The 25,745-nt window shown below is 36.6% G+C and overlaps 1 protein-coding gene and 1 non-coding gene across 5 annotated transcripts in view; both read right to left on the reverse strand.

Moving 5' to 3' along the window:
• The window catches only part of Nbea (neurobeachin), a 467,863-nt gene that overhangs the window by 271,434 nt on the left and 170,684 nt on the right, over positions 1-25,745 (reverse strand). For 3 of the 4 annotated variants that reach the window (XM_050120187.1, XM_050120185.1, XM_050120188.1), the window contains 3 exons: positions 18,652-18,806; positions 16,322-16,448; positions 4,282-4,409 (listed from right to left, as the gene is read on the reverse strand). In XM_050120187.1, the coding sequence (XP_049976144.1) occupies positions 4,282-4,409; positions 16,322-16,448; positions 18,652-18,806 (410 nt within the window). The remainder of the gene's footprint in view (positions 1-4,281; positions 4,410-16,321; positions 16,449-18,651; positions 18,807-25,745) is intronic. The other variant, XM_050120186.1, reaches the window with a different exon arrangement.
• LOC126487486 (small nucleolar RNA SNORA69) lies at positions 20,876-21,005 on the reverse strand. The gene has a single exon (XR_007588403.1). It is a non-coding gene; the product is annotated as a small nucleolar RNA SNORA69 (small nucleolar RNA).

A 25,745-nucleotide genomic window follows, 5' to 3' on the forward strand; every position in this document is an offset into this window, starting at 1 on the left:
TGCTTCTGTCATACATATATGATAAAGTATGTATTATACACAGTAATAAAAATCACAAGATTTATTCAGAGTAAGCAATATTTCAAACAGAAATAATCAATGATTAAGAAAATGAAGTGTTGATTGTGTAATTTCCCTGGCTTCCTTACACTGGTTTGACAGTTTTCCTTCTCAAGAGAGGCACTGTCACATTAGAGCAAGGGAGATGGGATGATGGAAGCATGAGGAAGAGTGTGGAGGCTGGGAAAAGCTCAGCACCACAGCACTCACACGGCAGACCTAGGGTCCTGGGTTTGATCCCCCAAATGAAAATCAAGCAAGAACAGGAAACAACATGCGCTTCTATAGGGTAGAGTAGTAGAAACAATCTAGAATGAAGTAGAAAACTCATAGGTATGGACAGCAGATCAACACTGGGAATTCTTACCAAAGAACACAAAATTTTACCTCTAGCAAAAATTAGCAGTAGCAAAACCAGTATCCTTTCAAGTAGAGGGAAAAGTACTGGATATTAATTATGTAATAAAATTTAAGTGAGAAAATGGCAAAAAGTGTGCAGATACTTTTCATCCGTAACAGAATAAAAGTCACACAGGAGCACTGAAGAGAGTGCACTAATGTTTCTTACAGACCCTGTCCTAGAAGTCAGAGGCAGAGTGTAACTTTGAGGTGAGGAAAGGACAGGAAGAAGATTCTGTAAAATGAAGAGAACGTCATGTAAAAGGAAAGAGGTCTACATAAAAGGAAGAGAACCCTAAACGGAAACAACTCTACCTAAAACAAAGAAGTCAATGAAAGCGAAATGAGGTATGACTTGCTTACCAGCTGTCTATGGCAAGAGGAAAGAGAACAGAGGAGTCTGGAAAGGAACAACCACATTCTGGCAGGCACGATCTTCATTCTGTTGTGAGCAGCAATTCCTAGACACAGACTGGATGGGCCGTTTGCAGGCTCATGGATTAAGGCTATCAACATTTTACTTTCTCAAGGAATTACATTTAAAAAGACAAAATTCACAGCTTGAAGACCTACCATTTGCTATCATTCTATTATAAAGAAATACTATTTTTACATTAGTGAGGAACAACATGATCATCATATATAATTTTAACTTGACTACAGAAAAACTATAGGATAAAACTATATTCAATTAAGGGGAGAAAATGAATGTTTAATTTCTAGCTTGTGGCAGTAATTCAACTCTAGAACACTCATTTGTAAGTTATTTTACATCACTGTTATCAATAGAGGCCTACTTTCACAGTCTTTCAATTCAATTTAGAATATTCGAGGGATACTTAAGAGTTCATCCAGCCATTTCTCTTGCCTTTCACCTACTGATGAAAAAGGTATAAGAAAAAGTCCACATGTCTGACTACGGAAAATTCTGGAAAGACTGCTACACAAGGGAATATTTTTTGTCCAAGTTATAATAGTTAAAATATTATCTGGGAATAATTCTTTAGAACCTCAAATAGTCAAATATATACATGTAAAAACAGTATTGTGAGTCTTTAAAAAATCATAGATTTATTTTAATAATGACAAACTGCTTCAAAAGGATTGGAAAGGGAAAAGGTCCTAGAAACCATATCAGGGCTCAGTGCTTAATATTGCAGAAGGTACACTGGGTGATATGTTAGGCAGCTATCCCAATGCATATATCATTAGGAGAAGTTTGACTCCTCACATGTCTGCTTAAGTGTGTTTGTTAGTCTGATGATGCTCTTTCAGTGATCAAACTTATTCCCAATTTTTGAGATTGGCAATGGTCCATTTACAGACATACTACACAACAGTAATTTCTGAAGATACACTGCCTGACATGATCAGGACCTACCTTTAGGGAGTTCAATACACCAATATACCCATAAACCCTGTGATCTGCAATGGAGTCTTGCCTGCAAGATATGCAAAGGCAATGGTGGCACAAAGCTTGTGGGAGTAACCACCCAGTATCTGATTTGACTTCAGGCCACTCCATGGCCTTATAACTTACTTTTATAGTTCTACTGATGCTCTGACTCCTAGATAATTTATGTAAAATGTGCGGCTATATTTTAATAACAACACAAGGCCAAAAGGTCCATCACATAGCATTATTACATCATTAACTTTACTGTTTACCTATTAGCATTTCTAATTCCTGTAAACTTTGAAAAGAAGTTACACATGAATACAGAAAAATACTCATTATTTTGCAAGGTGTGAGAAAACATTTACATTAATTTTTGAGTAATATTTATTGAAAATTTAAAATAAAAACAGCATGTTACAAAAACCATGAAAGCATAAATTACCAGCTTTTTTTTTTTTTTTGCTCCTCAGGAAAATACACTCAACAAAACCAAATGAACAAAGGAAGTGAGAAAGAATGCACCAATGAACATTAATCCCCTTGGAAACTACATGTACAGCAACTCTACCTTTAGCTACTGTAACATCATTCCCACCATCTAAGCAGGTTTTCAAACAATGTGATAAAATATTTGCAGTACGATTTGGAGAACTAGGCTTCAAGTTAGTGTTTTCAGAAATTGTCATTTCTTACCAAATTACTGTAAATATCAAGTAGAAGGAAAATAATTTAAGGAAGAATCAGGTAGTTTTTCAAATGTTTAAATTAAGAGTGATATTAGTAACAAAACAATTGAATAATGTTGTAAGAACCTCTCTGAAAAGAAAGGGACTAACGTCTTCAAAGTGTGCTTGTGATACTGTTAGAACAGTCTACTATCTAATGTTGTATCTGGCTCAAAGTCTGTCTGGAATTCGTAAGACACAGCTGGGTTGTCATGGTAAGTAAACAGAAGGAAGAGACACTTACTTCAAAATTGTGTGAAGATGAGAAAAGAGGCTCTAAGAGCAGGCAGGAGTAAGCCCAGGACCACACCTGCTTCTGATCCCACTAAGAGGGTATGTGGTCATCCAGCCACTTGGCTTCACTATACTCTATGTGGTATATGTTCTAATATAGGTCTTTCCCAGTAGACTGTAAGCTCCTTGAGGTTAGCAACTGGTCCTTCCATCACAGTACTCAGGGCAGGTGTATCACTGCATCCGTGAGATACATATTGTTCAATGAATCACACATATCTGAAACAATGTACTTAGACAAACACAACCTGTGGCCAAGGTGAAGTTTTCAAGTTTCTTAGAGCATGAATTTCATTAAGGGGCAGCTTTTAGTTAGTGAGATGATCAGATGATCAGAGTCCTTTTCCCTGAAACACTTCCTACATCACTCTGTGGGTGGAAGTAATGACAGAAACAGTGACTTTCCTATCTTCTCACAACTGTGTCAGTTTAGGAGTCACTCAGGAGAAGACAAAGATGTTTTGGCTCTCTATGGATACTTTCTATTCCACATTGCTTCAGTCGAAAGACATTGTTATTTTCCTGTTATCCCAAGCTACCTTGTCTGGAAACTTTAAAAGCATTATGCAATTTAATTCTCATCCAAATACTTCATTTAACAGTAACTCTGCAATTCCCAAAGACCACAGAGTAAACCGTAGAAATAAGACACCAAGGTAGTGGGTTGCATGGGCTGGCATTGACTATCACAATTTGCCCTCCTAGAAACACTGTGCAGAAGCAGAACAACAATAGAAGTGGAGGCCACAAGCACTAAATATGAAAGCCACTAAAAGGGTGTAAAGAACCTCTTTTACGTGCAGGGCCATCTTGATGCTGATCTTCTCTTTTTGAAACCCAGAAACTGAATGCTTAAATGAAATAAAGCTTCATTGGCTCTAGTTTTCAAAGCTCCTCTCCTACTATAGGTATACAAATTAAATCTTTACCATTCACTATATGACTTAAGCTGCTATTGAAAAGGAGACAACAGCTTCATCAAATCCCCATCAGTGTTTCTCAATGTTTTTACTGGCTTCTTACATTAAAAACATCATATGGATAGAAAAAGTCATTTGAAGAATCATGACTCTCAGAACATTAGGGAATGTTAAGAGACCAGTGCTTAATAAATGCTGTCCCAGGAGAAGGATGTAGTGTTGCTAATAAGACTGGAATTGAAGAGCCACTGCTGCCCATGCCAAGACCTTTCAAAGTTCCTCATTTGGAATTCTGTCATTGGTACTGACTTTGCAAAGTGGCATTTTAAAATGAGTAAAGAGAAAGCATACACACAGTCTCATAAGAATCTGCAGCTATGATATCTTTTGGCAATACATATCTTTTTAAATGCACAAGATATGCCATGATTAATAGGTACATTTCATGAAAGTAAAATATGTAGAATATATAGAGAAATCATACCTTCTATCAATAGCTCTTGTCCATGACTGCCCAGAAGTGTACGAGATAGGAATGGGGCAAAGTCTACAAAAATTTCACGAAGAAGAGGAGCAACTTTTTCTAAAGCTCTTTCAAGTTTTGCTGTGATGCTGTTGAAATTAAGACATAAAGACTAGTAAATATAATTCAATATAAATGCCAAATAAACTTTAGTTCTAAATTAAAATATTTATAAGTCACAGTAAAAGTCCAGTTTGAGCCCATGGAACACAGAAAGCTTCATATGGAAATATGGAAGGGACACAGTTTTGTGGAGTCAAGTGTCTGTAGACTGAAACTGAATGAGAACAACTATACCGTGAAAAAGAGCCTGAGTTCTGCACCCAAGTGGGCCGAAGACACTGCCACAAATCTAGGAATGTCAGGGGAAAATGAGTTCTTCTACGTCTCCGTACAACATCAATGAAAACGGCTTTGAGGCCTACTGTGTGGTCACTATACCAGTTACAAAGAACTCCTGTTCTCAAAAAGCATTTCCTGTAAAGCTAGACAACTAAAGAAGTAACTGGAAGTCGGGTTACTTCCTTTGTCAGAGTAAAATTTTCATTTCCTAAGCCCACTTACTTTCTCAATTCCTAAAATAGTATTTAAGTGCTCAGTATTGCATTTTAAGTGGTTGCTTTGCAGGTATATGTTATAAGTAAAGAAAAAAGTGGGAGAGGAAAATATTATTACACAGGCAGGTTAATATTTTGTCTATAGATATACATCTTATAGATATGAGTGATGAGAAAGACTGCTTAAGGCGGAATATTGGCTCTGTCACAGACTAAGCCATGTGATGTTATGAACATCAGCTTTGCCAACCTGAAGAATGATGATCCTAACATCTACATAGTGGAGATTAATCAGCTAAGCCACAAAATCCAAGCAGAAAAGCACCCAGTACACAATGAGATATCAATAATGTTAGTTAGTTTTGTAAGTGATTTTTTTAAATAAAGCCCACCCATATGTAGTTTTGTAAAATCCAACAATGATTTATTGAACAACAACAACAACAACAAAATCAATATAACATGAGATGAGTCCATGCCATACAGGAGCTATGGAGTAAGGAGTGAACAGGGATGCATAGGTTTGCCATCTGCAGGGTGTGGCAGAATCACAGTAGAGCCTGCTGACAGAGACTGCCCAGCCACCCACTTCTGACTGAGCATATACAGCTGTACTATGAGAGCATACATGCAGGCCTCAGGTGATGCTGACATCGACCAGGGACCACTCTGACACTCTAAAGAGAAACTGATGCTAAGGAATGGTAACACAAAAGCTAGAGGGTTAATATAACCTAAAGGTTCAGAATTCTCACCATCACTCTAGATTTTCCTTGACTTTTAATAACTAAAAGTAGAGCTTTTCTATCTCCTATTTCCCCCAATCCTATTCATCTGCAGAATCATGTCCATAGCTTCTTAGACAAAGTAATTCCATCTACTATGAAAGCATAAATAGGGATCACAACTGTAGAAATGGGATAGATCCAGATAATTATTAATATTTTCTAAAGCTCATTTCTGAAAGAAGCACTGATATTTAGCTGTATTTAATTAACATGAGTGAGCACACAGAAATATGAAAAGTCAAGTTTCTGTAGATTTATATCCATCATCAAGTCATATTGCCTGATTTCCGCATCACATTACACAAAACATTCTAATTGGAAAAGTATCTAACAATTTCTATGCTGAAGAGACTGACATTACACCATGTGTTTACAAAGGAGGGTAAAATATGTGTTCATCCATATTATAACTTATCAAAAGAAGTGGAACAGAAATCAAATTCATCTTTAGACACCCTTTATTCCTTGGCAAATAAGGTCTTTGATCCTTCCACATAAAAAGGCACATAACGCTGGCCTGCACTTCACTTCTCGGGCTTCCTTTTTTGTTTTTGGTCAGAGAAAAGCACAGTATAAATTGCTGAAGCGCCACGCTGTACATGAGAAAACTATCCACTAATATATTACAAAGAGATGATAGCCCAGGAGAACTCCAAGCCTTTCAGTCCTATAAGTAAATGATTCTCTCAAAGAGAAAGTAAAAGGAACTGCTGGGCTGAGTGGGCATATTTGAGTATGAGGGGGATGGGGCAGAAAATGGCAAGTTCTAGGTCAGACTGAGCTATCACAAGAACCACAAAGAAACAAACACCATATAATAGAAAAAAAGGAATACTTTTAAAAAAATTACTGTGCAAGAAATAATAGCATGCTTTATTTACTTTAGGGGGAACATAAGTAGTTTTTCAGATTTTCTGAGATGTTACTTCATTTACAAAAACACATTCACTTGGCGCACAAATACAAAAGTGCAGTAACTACAGAACTGGCCCCTCGGGCTTCCAACTACACTCTAGCAACTTCCTAATGGTCAGGGGAGTTCCTGGGTTGGAACCAAACCTGTTTAAGCCTCTGACTTCACTCTCCTTTAGTTCTAGTGTTGAACTAAACACTAGAGATGCTCAGTGGCTCTATTTCTGGATAGTGAGCACAAACTCTTAAGAAAGAGTACCACTGATTTCCATATAAAAAACAATGCCCACAAATGAAGTGATTTATCAACAATTTTAACAAAATTACTAGAGAGAGGAAAATAAAACCTTCAGATGAGAGTCTATAGATGTGAAATCTAATACAATGTGTTCTGTAGCACAAGTACTTAATGTTGTTGTTTTTAAATCACAATTAGGTTCTTTCTTTTCCGTTCACTTTTGTTTTTCTTTTGATATAGGGCCTTAACTATGTACCTCTGGCTGTCCTGGAACTCAATATGTAGACCAGCCTGCCTCAAACTCACAGAGGTCTGTTTGCATCTCCAAAGTGCTGAGATCAAAGGTGTGCACCACTACACCAAATTGGTACTTGCTTTCATATGTATTTAAAAAGTCTCAGTAAATTCTAAGGATTTTATACAAATAAAACACAATTAAACAATGGGAGAAAACAATGTCTAAAAACCCATGGCTACAATACTTATTAAATGTTTCCAAACAAATGTTTCCAAACAAAGATCCAACCTCCCGCTACATTTGAGGCTACATTTGAGGTCGTGGTGGCTGTAAGAGGAATGCCAGCATAGGGGAAGATGAACAATCCAAGTCCACAGAAACGTGCTGCTTTCTAGTCCTTGAAAACTTGTCATTACCCATACTCATTTTGGAAATTATACATATTATTAATTTTCTTTTACTACATTCCATTTTTATAATTGTGTTACTATAAAATTACAATCTTGACTTACTCTCAAGGTCAATTCTTTTGTAGTACTGTAGTTTCTTAGCATAATTTCATAAATATAAAAAAATAATTTTGCTTTTTAAAGTTCTTAAATGTATTCATTCCTTAAAATAAAAAAGGAATGGGCAGCTCTAACAACAGAATGTAAAGCTAAAGCAAGTAACTCTATTATATAATGTACCAAGAAGAAACAGCAGATAGAAAATAATTCAATTAGGGAATTCCATGGTAGAAAGACTTTACCATTAAATGTTCCTATATGAATTAGGGAATGTAGGCATAGGTAAATAAAAAGGTTTAGGAAAATGCACAGAAATGGAGCATTATGGTCGAAAAGCCATACAAGGTTGTTTAATCAGCTACATGTTATGACTAGGAACTGACAAGCCCTGGCTTTAAACATTTTATCAGGCTTTCATTCAATTACAGCTAGGAAACATGAGCAAGCATACTAGAGAGCTGATGGGTAAACAGATCAGAAATTTCAGAATCTGTAATACACAGTCAAACAGTTTTTAAGCTGAAGTTTCTAGGGTTGTTACCACTAAGCAAAACATTATGTTATAAAAAAGAAAAGTGTGCTTATTTTATTTTCCATGATCTTATAAAATCAAAAGCTGACATTTTCTCCTAATTTCTTCCAAACAGAATAATATATATTTTAAGAGTACAATATACACATTAAGCAAGTAGATAGAGGCTGAACAAAATTCTTCTATATAAGAAGTTTATTACTTTAAAATGTAAACTAAATTCCATGTAAACATTTTTCATGTTTTAAGAAACATGATGCCTGTTAGGGATGTATTTAAAAACTATAAAAGCTTTTGGAGTGCATTTTTGGAAATTGTTAATTGGATGTTTGGTAGATAGAAAGGAAATAACTGAACACGGAAATGTAACCATTCCTCTTTTGAAGTCAACTAGTTCAAAAAAAAAGTCACAAAACGTCTCTATAGTAAGACAAAAATATAAAGTAAAGAAAATAAAGCATTGACTGAGGCTCAAGCCCAATAATACAAAGCACCAGGATTTGTGCTTTAAATCACTGGTATAGAAATGGTAATAAGCTTTCTAAAAGATATTCTTAGACAATAACGTCCCAGGAGGTACATAAGTGACTCTTGTGCTGGGAGAGCTCTGAGCAGAGCTGTGCTTTCTCCCCAGAAGGGAGGCTCTTTCACCCAAGTCTACAACCAAAATTGGCCAGTGAAAACGTGAAGGCACTGAGCCTTGATTGGACTGAGGATGGTACCTCTCTAGGCTATTGCCGTCCTGGCTCTTTCCTATGCAATGTTCTTCTCTTGGAATTGTGCCACTTTTCTTTCAGACCAACTCCCATTCCTCAAGCCTTCATAAGTGGTCTTATCCAGAACAATCCCCACTATTGGGGCTGAGGGAGCACAATGGAACTGCTCCCTGAGTTAGTAATTTATTGTACTTTTAGAACAGCATTCAGTTCATAGATAATTTTGGAAAACGTAAGTTGAAAAATAAACAAATAACTTGAGATAAAGGACATCTATTTCTGATGGAAAAACCCAGAGTCACACACTTAATAATCACAAAGGAGACCATACAATGGACAGAATCCTATTCTGACACAAAAGCATATAAATGCTATCAGGCAGCTACTAGCCTTGTACCTGAAACCAAAACCAGTAACTTCTCAATAGGAAGAGGATGCAGGAACATGCTTTTGCTGGTGAAAGCTGAGGAAGAAGAATCATAAGATTTTATGTGAACTGGTCATAACAGTTCAGCTAGCATTTGAAATTTCTGAAGTGTGAGCATTATAATATGGGAGAGTGAATTCTTAGAGTGGTAAACGCAGTAGGATACTAAAACTACTTTCAGATTGTTCCTATAAGTCTCACCAAGGAATGAAAAAAGACAGGATAGAATGTACAAGTTGGAAAAAACTTCCTTTGCTTCTTCTGCAAGCTGAGATGTTCCAATAACTGCAGAAAGGAATAACAAAGCATAGCTTGGAATCATTTTCCATCTCCTCCAGAGGACAGGATAACAGACTCATGGAGGCTGTGGAAAGGCTGGCAAACCTGGCAATACAGGACACAAAAGAAAACCTAAACATTGCTAGTGCTGGAATAGGAAAATTCTATGAACCAAGGATGAAGTAAGAAAATATCATGAGACCTTAATATTTTATGATCCCATCACTGAGAAGTAGTCAGAATCTGTGTGAGATTCCCTATTTGCCCATGACTGAGAATGAGTCTGAATTAGGGCAAGAAGCCCAGGCCCCTGGACACTATGATTGCAGAAGGGCTTACAAAGTATTGAACCTCTCTGAAAGACAAAACCCAAGCATCCTACAAAGAGTGAACAAGAAGACTGAGAACAGTTGGCAAAACAGTACCAGCTCAAGTAAAAGGTAAAAACTGAGAACGTCTGAGCTGCAGTTCACAGAGAATAACCAAAACAGTACAAAAATAAAATTAAACTAGGATGACTTGGTTTCTAACACTAAAAACTTGGCACAGTAGAATAGGGTCCATTTTGGGCATCAATGCTACTAAAATGCTACCATCATACCCCAAAAGTTCATTTTAAACCAAAATTACAATCTATTCAAAGAAGCATTAAAAAAACAACAACAGAGATAAGCTAACAGAATCAGGATCATAAGTAAATCTGATTCTAGAATCATCTAGGAATCTAAAATAAGCACTATTAACATCTGAAAGAATTAAGACATGACAAGACAGCCAGCATGTATGAGCAAAGGAGTATTACAACAGAAGCAAAAGTATATAAATCTCTAATAATGGTAGAAATGAAAAATATGATTAAAACAGACAATATGCTTCCAATAGATGAATCAAAAGGGTTAAGTAAGCCAGGTGAAGAACCAGTGACTTTAAAGATGTTCATGCTTCATTAGTACAGATGACAACAGACATATGAAATTAATCTAAGTGTCTGTCAACAGGTGAATGTATATACAGAAGAGGTGGTATATAGATCACATCCAGAATACTTACTTATGTCATCTGCAACAAACATGGATAGGCTTGGAAGACAATATGCAACATGAGAAAAATCATGTATAGAATAAATACTGCATAATATCACACATATGAAGAATGAGTTAAATATGGTTACATAACGTGGAGATGGGGGGGAGATTAGGAGAGCTTGGTGAAGGGATACAGTGTTAGAATTAGAAAGCTGTAAATTTTAATGTTACAATATGGTGATTTTAGTTAATAATAATGTAATAAACACACCACATTTTTAATAGCTAAGAAATACTATTTTAAGTATTTTATCACACAGAAATTCAAGAGCTTTGGGACAGTAAGAAGTAATCTCTTATAGTTTTGCTAAATTCCTGAAGTCCACTACACTAAATAATGTGTCCAATAATACCTAAGCCACAACCTCCAGAACCTACAGATAGATAGGCCATGTGTACATTAAGACAGGAGGATTAAGACTGGAAGTGTGCTCAGTCTAAACACATAAACTATAAAAACATAGACAATACTGTGGTTCCAGAAGAAGCACTGAGAAGAAAAAAGAAAGGAAAGAGGAGTCAGAAGAGGAAGAGCAGCATCCCAGAATGAGAAGCATCTGAAATACTCTACTGGTTCTGAGGAGAGCTGATGTGGGAGTGTCATATATCAATCTGTTGATTTCATTGGTTGAGCAATAAAGAAACTCCTTGGCCCTGATACGTTAAAACATAGGGGGGAGGAGTAAACAGGAGGAAGAGGAAGTGAGGTAAGACTCCTCAGACAGACTCGACAGCTCTGCTCTCTGGAGCAGAGACGCCAGGCTCTGCTCTCCCAGGCAGCTCCGACTCAGGATGGACGTAGGCTAGAATCTTCCCGGTAAGCCCACCTTGGGGTGCTTACACACATTATTAGAAATGGGCTAGTCCAGGTGCGAGAATTAGCCTAGAAGAGGCTAGATAGAAATGGGCCAAGCAGTGCTTAAATGAATACAGTTTGTGTGTTGTTATTTCGGGGCATAAGCTAGCAGGTGGCCGGGGTGTTGGGGAGGCAGCCCCGCCGCTCCTTATTTACAACAGAGAGCAAGCCACGTTCAAGTACAAGGGAAAATGCTGAGTGCCAAGTACAGTCTGGGCAGACAATAATTAACAGGTTCATGAGTCCCATATGATAAGAGTTGAACTTTTTTTAGCCTCAGATAATCTGAAAGTAGAACTCAGTCTTCTTAAAAATGTGGTCTAGCTATGAGTCCAGTCTGAGTGTGTAAGACTTGAAGCCTGCAGAATGAGGGAATTAATAAACAGAGTACTAGATTTCTGCAAATTTGATGTGTCCACAACACAAAACTAAGGAAATGAAAGACACAACAAAAGAAATACATGACCACCAGTTAAGAATTTCCACAAACAATAAAAGTTACTAAAAACACGTACCCAAGAGATATAAAACATCATGTATAATATTAATAGTAAATAACCCAAATTTGTCATAATAAACTATTACAATGCCGATAATAAGAAATTTGAGGAAAGCAGAGACTAAAGGCTTACTTCACAGAACAAATAACACTCTCTTCATAAATACTATGCAAACCTGAAGACTTGGAAAAAAATATTTCAAATCCATTTCCAAAACATAGAGGCCAACAATTCTGTTTAAGTCAGAAAGTCATGAAGAAATCAAAGGAAAACTAGGGGCTTTTCACAAAAACAAATGTTGGGAAAATATTTGAAATAGCTTGAACTGTTAGAGAAAGTCCTTTCAATACAGAGAATGATTCCTGACAAAACCCTACATTTATGTAAATTAAGAATATGAGAAATAATAAATGCAAGCAAAATGACTGTCTTAGACAAAGCAATAGTATTATATTGCTTCTTTTGATTTATCTATCTATTTTAATTTCATTTTATTTGTAAGCTGTGGATGGAACACCATAGCAGAATGCAGGCTTTAAGCATTACACCTTTTCCCACAATCTAGCTCCATCAAACAACTACAAGGGAGATGTATGATGATCAAGGGTTGCAACAACAGTCTGCTGTGAACCATTATAAGCAAATAATAGTACAACTGTGTTAGTTTAAAACTCCAATATTAAAACCTTAAATAAACCTAAAACTGAAGGAAACAATAAATCAACAATGGAGAGAAACTGGGAGAAAGGAAAAGAAAACTCCATTAACCCAAAACAAAAACTAGAGGTAAGACAAAGAGAAATCCTAACACTGAACACCATCAAAGACATAAAAGATATTATTAAAGATACACCAAAAAGTTCAAGAATGTTACAATAAAACTTCAGGATCTCAGTGCACGACAGACAGCACTGACGAATAGGAACAGTAATTAATAGATACAATGCTCCAGAAGTCTAAAGGATTAATTAAGACATAATGAAAAGTCACCAATTTTGTTTGTTTTAAGAAACATATAAAACAAAATTTAAACCACTGTACCTAAGAGCAAATCTCAAAGCTTACCCAGCTGTTTTAAAACTACATCAAATAGATCAGGTACTTCGCCATCAAAGGGGAAATACAGGACTTTTAGGGGGAAAAGTAAGAATATAAGACGTCGGTGGTTGACAAAGATGATTTAGTTATTACAGAAGTTATAATAGAAATGCTATTTGAGACACTGAAATTCAAAGAAAATAGAAAGTTCTAGCTTTTAACAGGAGAGAGAGCACGAGCAAGGAACTCAGGACCACGAGGGGTGCACCCACACACTGAGACAATGGGGATATTCTATCGGGAACTCACCAAGGCCAGCTGGCCTGGGTCTGAAAAAGCATGGGATAAAACCAGACTCGCTGAACATAGTGGACAATGAGGACTACTGAGAACTCAAGAACAAGGGCAATGGGTTTTGATCCTACTGCACGTACTGGCTTTGTGGGAGCCTAGGCAGTTTGGATGCTCACCTAACTAGACCTGGAAGGAGGTGGGTGGCCCTTGGACTTCCCACAGGGCAGGGAACCCTGATTGCTCTTGGGCTGATGAGGGAGGGGGAGTTGACTGGGGGAGGGGGAGGGAAATGGGAGGCGGTGGCGGTGAGGAGGCAGAAATCTTTAATAAATAAACTAATTAATCAATCAATTAATTAATTAAAAAACAGTCTATAGAATGAATGTGGCTGACAACGGGCACCTATGAAGAGTATACTAGTAACTCCTACATATTTTAAGAAAAAAATCCAATTTTAAGACACAGGAAAAGAGTTCAATGACCCATAAACACAGGCAAAAACACTCAGCAGCAATAAAAACAGATATAATTATCTCACCATTATAAAATGTGACAATACCTAGTTCTGACAAGTAAAAAGCATGGGATGCTTCATCATCGCTCCAGAGTGCAATGACAGCCACTCTAAAAAATCGCTCAGCATTTTCTCATAATTTTAAGTGCTTACTTATTATCATACCAGCAATTTTATTCTTAGTTATTCTTACTCAAAAATAAAAATAAAAATAAACGTATTGGCAAGCCCAAGACTTAGGATTTTCTAAAACATTATTTGTAATATGCCAAAGCGGGGAAAACTCCAGTGTCTATCATTGAGTAAACACATAAACTCATAAGTAACAAAGTGGAATGATAGTTGGATAATAAATAGGACTAGAACAGTCATGAACAAAGATAAATGAATCAACAAACTAATAAGCTATGTGAAAGAAGAAAGTAAAAAACCAGTACACATCATATGATCCCATCCTTTAAAACCTTTGAATGTAAAATCTAAAATAAAAATCTGAGAAGCACCTAAGACTTTCCTACTTGCACGGATGGGTAAATTACATATATGACCGTGGAAATTTCTGAGGTGACAAATATATTTTTTCATTCTAATATGCAATGTGGTTTCACTAGATTATAAACTAGTAAATCTCATTAATATATACATTCTTATCATTTTTATTGAGCTTCAGCAATGAAAACAAATTATCTCAATAAAGTTGAAATGAAGATTAACTTGATAAAAGTATAGACACAAAATACTAAGCTCCTTAAAAGTGAATAAAATCAGAAACATATTAAGACTGATACAAAGCAAAATAAGAAGCACTAGTAAGAACCATTTATTTAAGAAAAACTAAAATTCTGAAAGGAATATTTGATGTTCACAGTTTGGAAATGAAAACATGGAAAGAGAATTAAAGGTCCAGCACACTGTGGAAACAGTTTCTGAAGACTCCATTCTATAAAAAAATTCACACTTGTTTGTAACAATTGGTGTTTTAACCCTGATTCTAATGTTTTAAAAAAATATGAAGCATGGAGAACTCTGACTTTTTTACAAGAGTTTGGGCAAGGCCCAAAGACCTCCCTCAAGGCCCTTACTGTCGTTATTAAACCTGAAGCTAATTTTGTCAGCTTAGTAGAAGGTGAACAGTTACAGCAGAACTGAGTGTGAAACTCAATTCAAGAATATAAGGTCACAATTTGTGACAGAAGTGAAAGATCACGGTATAAAGAAGTCTTCAGATGAGAGCCAGCCATCTTCCTATCCCTGTTTCTTGTTAGGCGTTTATCAAAAAGCCATTCCAGCTGGTTATGCAACTCAACAGAGTGTGGAAATGTAAGCAAATACTTAACACAATACAAAAGGCAACCACAGGCAAAAACAAAATACCTTGAATATATCTGCTATTGGTCCAAACAGGCCATATTGATAATGAAAAGAAAAAAAACAGCACTATGGCCAAGGTAAGAGTCAACTGGGATTCTCTTTTCAGCTTTTGAGTCAGCAAACTCTGACAAATGCACAGAAAATCACTTGGCACAGTCTAGTCACAGTAGACAGAAAAGCTAGGCAGCAATTCCACTCTAAATCTTTTATTTGCCTAAAAGATATACACAGTAGCATAGCAAATACTCAGAGAATAATAAATACCCATATTGTCATTTACATGACAGCATTATTTGAAGTAGATAAAAACTGGAAAACTATAAATGTTTATAAACTTCATAATGTGGGGCACTACATTCTGAGTCATTAATCACTACAATGAACTAAAAAGCCCTGGCTATTTGAGGTTCAATGATACATATCACATAAAATTACACAGACTTATTTTCTTCTTTTGATTTTTCAACAGGGCTTCTCTGTGTAATAATCCTGGTACTTCCTTTGTAGACCAGGCTGCCTCAAACTTAGTGAGATCCGCCTATCTCTGCCTCCCAAGTGCTGCGATTAAATGCACTGCCAAGCTGTTTTATTTTTTTTTCTTTTCAGACTTATTTTCAAAGTTAATGGTTTAAACTGTCATCACTCAGAGATGACCAATTTCTAATATAGTATCTTTCCACATTTGAACTATTATTGGAAATGACGGTATGTGCTACTACAAATAATTAAAAGTTCTGTAAGCAGTTTTAATCAAGTCACCTCAATCTGCATTTGAAAATATAATGCTGACTTTTAGCAATTTCTCCAAGCCCCGTGGTTAGGCAGTTACAAATACCTTTTTTGTTTTTTTGTTTTTTTTTTTGGTTTTTCGAGACAGGGTTTCTCTATGGTTTTGGAGCCTGTCCTGGAACTAGCTCTGTAGACCAGGCTGGTCTCGAACTCACAGAGATCCGCCTGCCTCTGCCTCCCGAGTGCTGGGATTAAAGGCGTGCGCCACCACCGCCCAGCAGTTACAAATATCTTAAGAGTATGTAGCTAACTGACATTCCCAAGGATGTTTACTTTAGGTGTTCCCACCACTGAGTATTTCACTGTGTCTTAAAAAGGGAGAATAAAACTGGTAAACAAAGCAAATCTCTATGCATACCTCATATTCTCAGCTGAATCCTCTGGCATTGGGGCTACAGTCTGTACAGCTGGAAGATTTTTGCTGGTAGCACCATTCACAAAACTAGAAGAGGAGGAAGAGGAGGAGGACCCTGAATCCACAGCACCTGTTCCCAAAATAATAATTTTAGTTTTAAATATAAATTCATGTAACAAAATAATTTCATTATTTTATTTCTATTTGATTTTCAAACAATAACTCATTAGAATAGCTAACAAGAATTCAACAATTAAAAAATTATTTGGTCATTAGTATACTAATAAATTCCATGATTTCAAATAATAGATAATACATTAAAATCCAGTTAACTTATGTTAATCTAAGAAAATTACATGTTACAAATGGATATAAATAAAAAACATCAACATGAAAAAGTCTAGATTAAATGAGTTTGATAAAACAATGCAAATTTAAATGTGAAAATTTTATCCCCTTTTTATTGCTATGTTGCAAAATATTCTTAAACCTAATGATCTAAGGCATAATTTTCAAAGCACTGAGAGCATAATTTTATCATTTTGCAGCATTAAATTCTGACTTTGATAAAATGATTGCTTTAGAAGCCCTATCATGAGTAAAACAGTACCTGATTTTAAAATAATTGGTTCTCCGTAATGATACGAAAATGCCATTTTAGAGACTTTTTTGTAATATGTCATGTGAATACATTAAAGGAGTTGAGGGACATCTACTGTTTCTAAATATTTTATATCTTATTCTAACTCCAACAAAATGAGTTGCTCACTGAATTTCCATTATAATGACTGTATAGTGCCATGGGCTAATATCTAAACTGCACTATGCTCAGCATAAATGTTAGCTCATATTTATAGCTCTCTATATATGATCAAGTATTAAGGAGGAAGGTTATTGCTTAGTTTTAATTTTTACTGTAATATATATTTATACTATCAAAACCTTATACTGTTATATATCAATCAGTAATTTTTAAAATAAAAAATTATAAGAAAGCATAACTTGGCTTATTCAAAGACAAAAAGGACTGCAGTTTCACTGCAGTCGTAAGAAAAAAAGGACTTTATTTACTATACATCACTAAGGACATATTCTACCATACTGTTAAACTTTTAAAAATGAAAAAATAAACTTACAAAATTTAAAATGCTATTAATGCTGCTCAATGATCGAGACAAGTATATATGTTTAAGAGAGTGTTCTACTTACTAAACCCCATAAATGTGTGGCTCATGGTATGTCAGCTCAGGTGACATGATAAACAAGATAGGTACAGAAAGCACAAAAGGAGCTACAAAATCAATAGAAATGGGAGGAATCTAATAATGATAATAAATGGAAAAGTTCAAGGCTATACAGTTTGGAGAACAGAAGACTACTATAGTCAGGGAAGGAAAGTCAGGGATCATCTTGCGCTGTATAAATACCTAAAATGGAATCACAAAGATTTGGGTAAGGATTTATTTATCTAATAATCAATAGGAACATTTCTGGAAATTTGAGAGAGAGAGAGAGAGAGAGAGAGAGAGAGAGAGAGAGAGAGAGAGAGAGAGAGAGAGAGAGAGAGAGAGAGAGAGAGAGAGAGAGAGAGAGAGAGAGAGAGAGAGAGAGAGAAACAGAGAGAGAAACAGAGAGAGAAACAGAGAGAGAAACAGAGAAACAGAGAGAGAAACAGAGAGAGACAGAGAGAGGAGAGAAACAGAGAGAGGAAAAACAGAGACAGAGGAGAGAGATTGATTTTAGTCATATTTTTAAATTGGCACTTTTGATTTCTAGAACCATAGAAAATAGCTGGACAACGAATTGGACACAGGCATAACCTAAGAACAGAATTATTCAGTGTGAGGCAGTGGTCCTTGTTCACACGCTCTGTTTACAAAGCTGAGGCTCTTGCAAATCATCAAGGTTCTCAGGGAACTCTACTTTTCCTTGAAGGGTTCAATCCAAAAAAACCATTTTCTAGTACTAATATGTGTGAGCACCTTCACATGCTTTATAAGTTTGTTTTCACCTGTCACTCTCCAGTATCTAAATCGGCTTTTGCTCCCCAAATGTATTCCACTAATCTGATTGTACCCTGAATATGGACTATGATGTTTTCAGACAACTCAGAACAAAAGATAAGTACTGTCTCCTGAAACGACCACTGTGTCTGTGTCCTAGAGCCAGCAGCAAGTTCTGAGAAGTTGTCGCACAGAGTGCAGCACACTCAAGACTAAGCTAACCCTAAGTATGTTCTGGGCATTTTAGTTGTTAAGAACAAATGGGAAAATGAAGATACGGCAAACGGAGAAAAAAGGATGAAGCTTCACAAAAGTCTATAAGGACGATACCTGTCGTGTTAATCATACTTTTTGGTGTAGCTCCAGGGGCAGCAAATATACTTGAGGTACTGCCTGTTGGCAGCCCACTTCCTGCAGCAGTGGCTCCCACAGTAGTGACAGCTAGACTCCCTGGAGGTGGCTTCTTTACAGGCACCACCACACTCCTGCAGAGAAAAACAGAAAACAAACCCAAAGCATGAGGTAAAGCCTCTTCACAGGATGCAGAGCAGATACCCAAAGCCAACAATGGAGTTCAGCTGAGCTCCCTCCCCCTCTTCCTTTCCTGACCCTCCACACTGTAAGCCTGCAAACCCAATATTACTGGCGAAAGGAATACAAGACTTAAGCAAACACTGGGAAGCTTATGACAATAAACGTTTATTTAGCAAACACTAGTGTAGAATCTGGAGTTTGTAAATCTTTCTTAAAATGACAAATTAATAAAAAATTAGAAACAAGTGCTCAGGTTAACACATTTTGCATATGCTTACCAAATAATCTCATGATAAAATGTTCACTTTCTTCTTATTATAGCAACATACATGTAAAATGCCCATAAAATTGGGCTGCCAAAAGTTTACTGGGCTAAAGAGCTTGCCTCACCCACCTGAGAACCTAACCCCTGAACCCAAGTAAAGAAGCCAGATGTGGTAGCAAGCACCTGTAATTCCAGCACTTCTGAGGTAAGACAGGAGGTGAAGACAGGAGAATCACCCAGAAGCTCAGTGCCCAGTCTGCCTGCATATGCTGTGCAGTCCAGCAGAAACAAGACCCTCTCCTTCCATCAAGTGGAAGGAGAGAACTTATTCCCCAAAGTCCTCAGATTTCCAGGTGGCATGCATACACAAGCACACCACCCTCTAAAAATTTTCATAAAATTATATATAAAAACAACCAAAGTAATATTTGATAGTCAAACTTGAAAATATGATGCTGAAAAATGAAATGTGGGATAGCAAAACACCACAAAGGAATAAAGAACTTGTATTTTAGATTTCTTATTAAAATCGCTTTCTATAACACAAGAAAATTCAGATTATGGCACACATATATAGTTAAAGTGCAACTTAACTTTCATGCCATAACTTTTGTAACACAGAAATTCATTATGTTCTCATATTTATTCAACACTTTTAAATGAATTTCATTTAAATTTTTTTCTGAATATCACACTGTCTTTTTTCTTTTTTTATTATTTTATTACTTGAAAAATAATCAATCCATATTCCCACTCCATCCCCTCCTTCCACTCCCTCCCCACACCCTCCCACCCTTCCCCTATCCAATCCTAAGAGAGGACAATACACCCTGCCCTGTGGCAAGTCCAAGGCCCTCACTACTACATCTAGGTTGAGCAAGGTATACATCCAAAGAAAATAGGATCCCCAAAAGCCAGTACATGCAGCAGAGACAAATCCCAGTGCCACTGTGAGTGGCCCCTCAGTCTGCCCCCACTGTCAATCACAATCAGAGGGACTAGTTTGATCCCATGTTCGTTCACTCCCAGTCCTGTTGGAGTTGGTGAGCTCCCATTAGCTCAGACAAACTGTCTCATGGTCCTGACCTCCTTGCTCATATTTTCACTCCTTTCACTCTTCAACTGGAACCTTGGGAGCTCAGTCCAGTGCTCCAATGTGGGTCTCTGCCTCTGATTCAATCTGTTGTTGGATGAAGGTTCTATGATGATATTTAAGATAATCATCAGTGTGACTACAGGGCAAGACCATTTCAGGCACCCTCTCCACTACTGCTTAGGGTCTCAGCTGGGGTCATCCTAGGGGATTCCTGGGAATTTTTCTATGGCCCTCAATCAAGATATCTCTTTCCTTGCTCTCATATCTCTCCTTCCTCCATCTCAACTATCCCATTCCCTCAACTGTCTGTAACTGAAATGATAAAAACTTGTGGATATTGTTTCATGTTAAAATATGAATTTCTAAAATATAATCAGTATCTGTATTTTCTTATTATAAAGGCTTATATCTCAAAAGTTGCAGCACTTCAAACTTTTTAAAAATTTTTTAAAGTTTTCCAAACTTTCATAAATATCTCCCAAGCACTACTCAACTATGATTGATTTTACAGAAAAAGATCCATAAAATAATTTATGCTCAAATGCAAATGACAAAAAATAGTGACTGAAAGCATGAAAATCTTCAATGTACACTGTCATTTAATGGCTTTATATTTTATTATTAATATGCTCATTTATTATTATATACTTATTTTTCTGAACTGCCTTTGTCAAGCTGTCATTTTTACACCCATAAAGGTAAAATCAGAAGCTATCAACATGACTCTTCTTTCAGTAGGGTAGTGGCAATACTTCCACAAAATGAAGATCTGTACTTGTAATCTGCTTTGAACTTTCAATGAATAAAGTCCACTCAGTAAAACTATATGCACATCACATTCTCAAGCCCAAACTTCTTACCTTTCCTTAATAAAAACCCTTCTTTTGTTATTTTCTTCAGTAACTATTTCAGTGTTGAAAATTTAAACTTGTGATTATTTTTCTTAATGAGCTCTTATAACTTGAGACTAAAGATGATATAATCTTTTGTAAAAGGATTTATTACATATACAATGTTCTTCCTACATGTATGACTGCACGCCTAGGGACATTTTTTTAATTAGTGATGGATGTATTTGGGCCTGGCCCAAATGTGAGTGGGGCCGCCTTTGGGCAAGTGGTCCTGGGTTCTATAAGAAAGCAAGCTGACTAGTATGCAGCACCCCTCCATGGCCTCTGCATCAGCTCCTGCCTCTAGGTTCCTGCTTTGTTTTGACTTTCTGTCTTGATTAGCTTTGATGATAAACTGTAGTGTGGAAACACAAGCTTAATAAGCCCTTTCCTCCTTCTTTTTTGGTTATGGTCTTTAATTGCAGCAACAGAAATTCTAAGACAAGTTGGTACGAGTGATGTGGGAAGTCTTTCTGTATATGTGTTGCTTTTATTGGTTAATGAATAAGGAAGCTGCTTTGGCCTGTACTAGGGCAGAGTAGCACAAGGCAGAAAACCTAACTGAATGACAGGAGAAAGAAGGCGGAGTCAGTGACAGGCCATGTAGCCACCAGAGGAGACAGATGTGCCCCAGAACTTTATCAGTCAATCACACACCTCATGGTAAAATATAAAGTAATGGAAATGGACTGATTTAAGACACAAGAGCTAGCTAGCAATACGCTTAAGCTATTGGCCAAGCAGTGTTTTAAATAATACAGTTTCTGAGTGGTTACTTTGGGTCTAGGCAGCAGGGACGAACGAGCAACCTTTGCCAACAGATTGGCGCACCAACATGGCCTGAGATTATTCACATAAAACACGAGAGAGTTTTGGAAGGAATTCTAGACACAAAATAAACAGAGTTTAGCACAGCTTCATGGAGCCACAAATATTTTTTTAGAATGGGCTCACAATGAGCAGGGGTGCCACAACTTCTTTGAGAGAGGTACAGTAAATACTTCGCCTCTTTAAAAATGGCAGATTCCTGATTCGCCAGCACAAATGGCTCTGATTTTTTCTGGAAGTCCTGCTATGGAGCATTTGAATAGGGTTTGTGAGCAGAGTGATACAACTTGCTTAATGGCAACACAGATCTGTTGTGTGCCTGAAAATGGGGCGATGTGCATGGGTCTCAGAGGCCATGAACATGCCTCTGTCATGTTGGACTGAGCGGAACCAATAGGCAGGATCTCAGAGTTGGTCCTAGCCATGCCCACTTGGCATTTTTTTAAAAAGGTGTTTCTGATCAAAAAATAATACAGATACGCATGCAATAAAGACAAATCCAGATGAAAAAGACCTCTAAATGGGTCACAGTGTTTGATAAATGTACATCGGCTTGGGAAAGAGAAGAAATAGATATAAAAAGAAGTAAATGATTTTTTTTAAAAGGTAAAGCCTTTAAAGAGAAACAGTACAGAAAGTCTTAGGTTAAATAGATTAAAGGAGTAAAGAAAACTAAGCCACATAAAGATGGAAAATACACAGTATGGATTATATATATTATTGTATCTTCTTTGAATTTTTTGACTGTGAATGAGCTAAGTACAGAGAAACATTTCATTGTACATGCTGCTAAGCTAAACAAATATATATATATATTTATTATTTATATAAATATATATATATATTTATATATATAAATATATATATATTTGGTTGCTTTTATTGGTTAATGAGTAAAGAATCTGCTTTGCCCTGTGATCGGGCAGAGTATATTTAGGTAGGAAACCTAAACAAAATACTAGGAGAAAGAAGGCATAGTAGGTGAGATGTCATGTACCCACTGGAGGAAACAGACGTGACCTGGAACTTAACAAGTAAACCACGATCCTCCTGGTAAAATATGAAATAATGAAAATGGGTTCATTTAAGTATAAGAGCTAGCTAGCAATACACTTAAGCTATTGGCCAAGAAGTATTTCAAATGATACAGTTTCCATGTGATTACTTTGGATCTGAGCGGCCAGGAACAAACGAACAGCCCCCGACTACATACCAGGAGTGGGGTATTGTTACAGGCCTGGCAATGCTATTGGCAGGTGGAAGTTGCTGTTATCATGATGTATCTTCACAGCAACAGAACAGAACAAAGACAGAAGCTGGTACCGGGATTGTAGGACATTAATGTGACCGACCTAATGGTGTTGTTTTGGGAAGACTGTGGAAAGATATAGGAACTCTGGCTAGAAAAGTTGCTGAGTGTTGGGAGCTAAGTGTTCTGTAAAGTATGAAAGGTAAGAATATTGAGAACAATGCAAATGATGGAGGCCTGGTTTGTGAAGTTTCAGAGGAAAATTAAAAGACTCAAAAATTTGCCAGTTAAACATCACTCAGAGGATTATTAATAGAATTCACAAAGAAAAACTTTTAGGAAAACCAACCAATAAAAAAATGGTCTACAGAAAAAATCAAGGATTTCTCAAATGAATTACAAATGATGAAAAAAGAGCTTAAAAAGGTAAACAACTTCCCTCTGATTAAATGTGATTCCCTCTCTAAGGGGATCCATAACCGATACTGTAAAACCTAGTCAAAACCCCACAGAAAGTAATAGGCCCTGGAGGAAAATAGAATTCTCTTGTTTAGCTAAGTTAAAACAATATCAAAGTGGCTTTTAAATATTTAGTTTGTATGCAGACAAATAACCCTCTCAGCTTTAATCAGAGAATTCTCTTTCCAGTGACTGACAATAAATATGGGGATTCATGGATGGACAGGGTGCTGAGAATAAATAACAGATTAGTGCTAAGACCTAAACAAGACATATATACTATCCTCTAGAGGGCTCAGGGAAAACTGTGGGGGGGGGCATAAGAACATGGAAGCTGAAGACAAGAAGGGTTGTGACAGAGCCATTGCAATTGCAAACTCTTAGCAATATGATTACCGCACTATTCTGCATAAAAATGGGCCCAAGAACAGCAGGCACAGGTGGAGCATGGGTTAGTAGCCTACTCTTCACTGCTGGAGTATTTCCCATGGGCAGATTCAAGTAGCAGGAACATTACAGCTTGACTAGAACTATCAACAAACCATGGATTCCCGGTGAATCTTCCAAGAAAGACAGTGTAGAAAGACAGTGTTGGTGGTGAATCCTGCCACTTGCACTGTTGCTTTCTAAATGACAACACTATGCTTTACTTTAAAAAAAAAAAAAAACATCAAAGATGTTTGCACCCAATGATAAAAGTCTGGTGCAATCTCTACACACTGTGCTATACTGCAGTGTGGTTTGGGGGATTCCAAATATTTTTATATGCATACATATACCATTTGGTAACCCAGAGTCATCCAAGACACATCTTATAATCTTCACACACCATGAGGAAATAAATGAAACCAGTTATTGTACATGTAGATAGAAACACATATATAAGGAATACCATATAAAATTTGAAAAAAAAAACAAATTCTAAATTATTTTGTTTAATCAGACCTAAGCATTGTAGAATTTGATGTTGCTATTTGGCGCTAACGTGGTTGATTAAATCCACTTAAAACCTGAGAGAACTTGAATAGAAATTCTAGACACAAAAATAGAGAGTTTAACACAGCTTCTTGTTGTTTCCTGGTGGCATGCCACAGTTCCTTTAAGAGAAGTTTTCCTGATTCGGCAGTAGCAGGAAAAAAGCTGAGCGTTTTGAAATGCCAGCTTTCTGGGCCATGCTGCCAGCATGACCTCTGGCTCATTCAAAAGACCAAATATTTAAGTGGGATTTGTAAGCAGCCTGTGGCTCAACACAAACCTGCTGCATACTTAGAACTGGGGCAATATGCAGGACTTGCAGAGGCTTGTGAATGGACTTCTACCATGTCAGCCTGTGCAGAGCAAGCAGGAAGTACCGTATATACCCTAGCAATGGAGCAGCTTATATTCTTAAAAAGCACTTAGCATTTTAAGAAGCGCTCCTGGACAGAAAATAATTACAGATACACAATAAAGGCAAATTCAGATTAAAAATGCCTTCTAAGCTCAGTGTGTTTAAAAAATGTACATAGGCTTAAGAGAGAGAAGAAAAAGAGTATAAAGAGTTACAAAAATTATAAGTAGTTAAAAATATAAAATAAAGTCTTTAAGGAGACAGAGTACAGACAGTCATAGATTAAAAGATGTAAAGGAAAATAAGCCACATAAAGATGGAATGTGCAAAGGGAGTCTGGATGATGTATATTATTGTGTTTTCTTTGATTTTTTTGACTGAAGGAGCTAAGTAATGAACATATGTATTTCAAGGGTATCTTGAATTCAAAATTTGAGTCTAAGGATATGCTGCTTTGGAAAAGAGGTTTTTCTTTTGTTTCCACACAGGATGAGAACCTGTGAATTCTTCCAGGTTAATATGATTTGATGGACCAAGACCCACTGATAGGTCGCCTTGAACAACCCTCAAAAAATTACCTCACCCATTAAACAGCAGAAAGCAGTTTGGAGAGTACTATGCCCAAATTCCCAAATAATGTTTATAAATGTTTCTTTATATTTTAAAGGGTGATATGCTATACAGATTTGCATTGGTATGGATCTTGGTTTATTGATGCAAATTTAAGGTCAATCTTGTTATATGTGTATTTCTGCTCTTGATTAAGATACTGT

The sequence above is a fragment of the Alexandromys fortis genome, unplaced genomic scaffold (assembly GCF_014885135.2).
Source record: "Alexandromys fortis isolate MF-2015 unplaced genomic scaffold, M_Fortis_MF-2015_v1.1 scaffold_172, whole genome shotgun sequence".
NCBI lineage: Eukaryota > Metazoa > Chordata > Mammalia > Rodentia > Cricetidae > Alexandromys > Alexandromys fortis.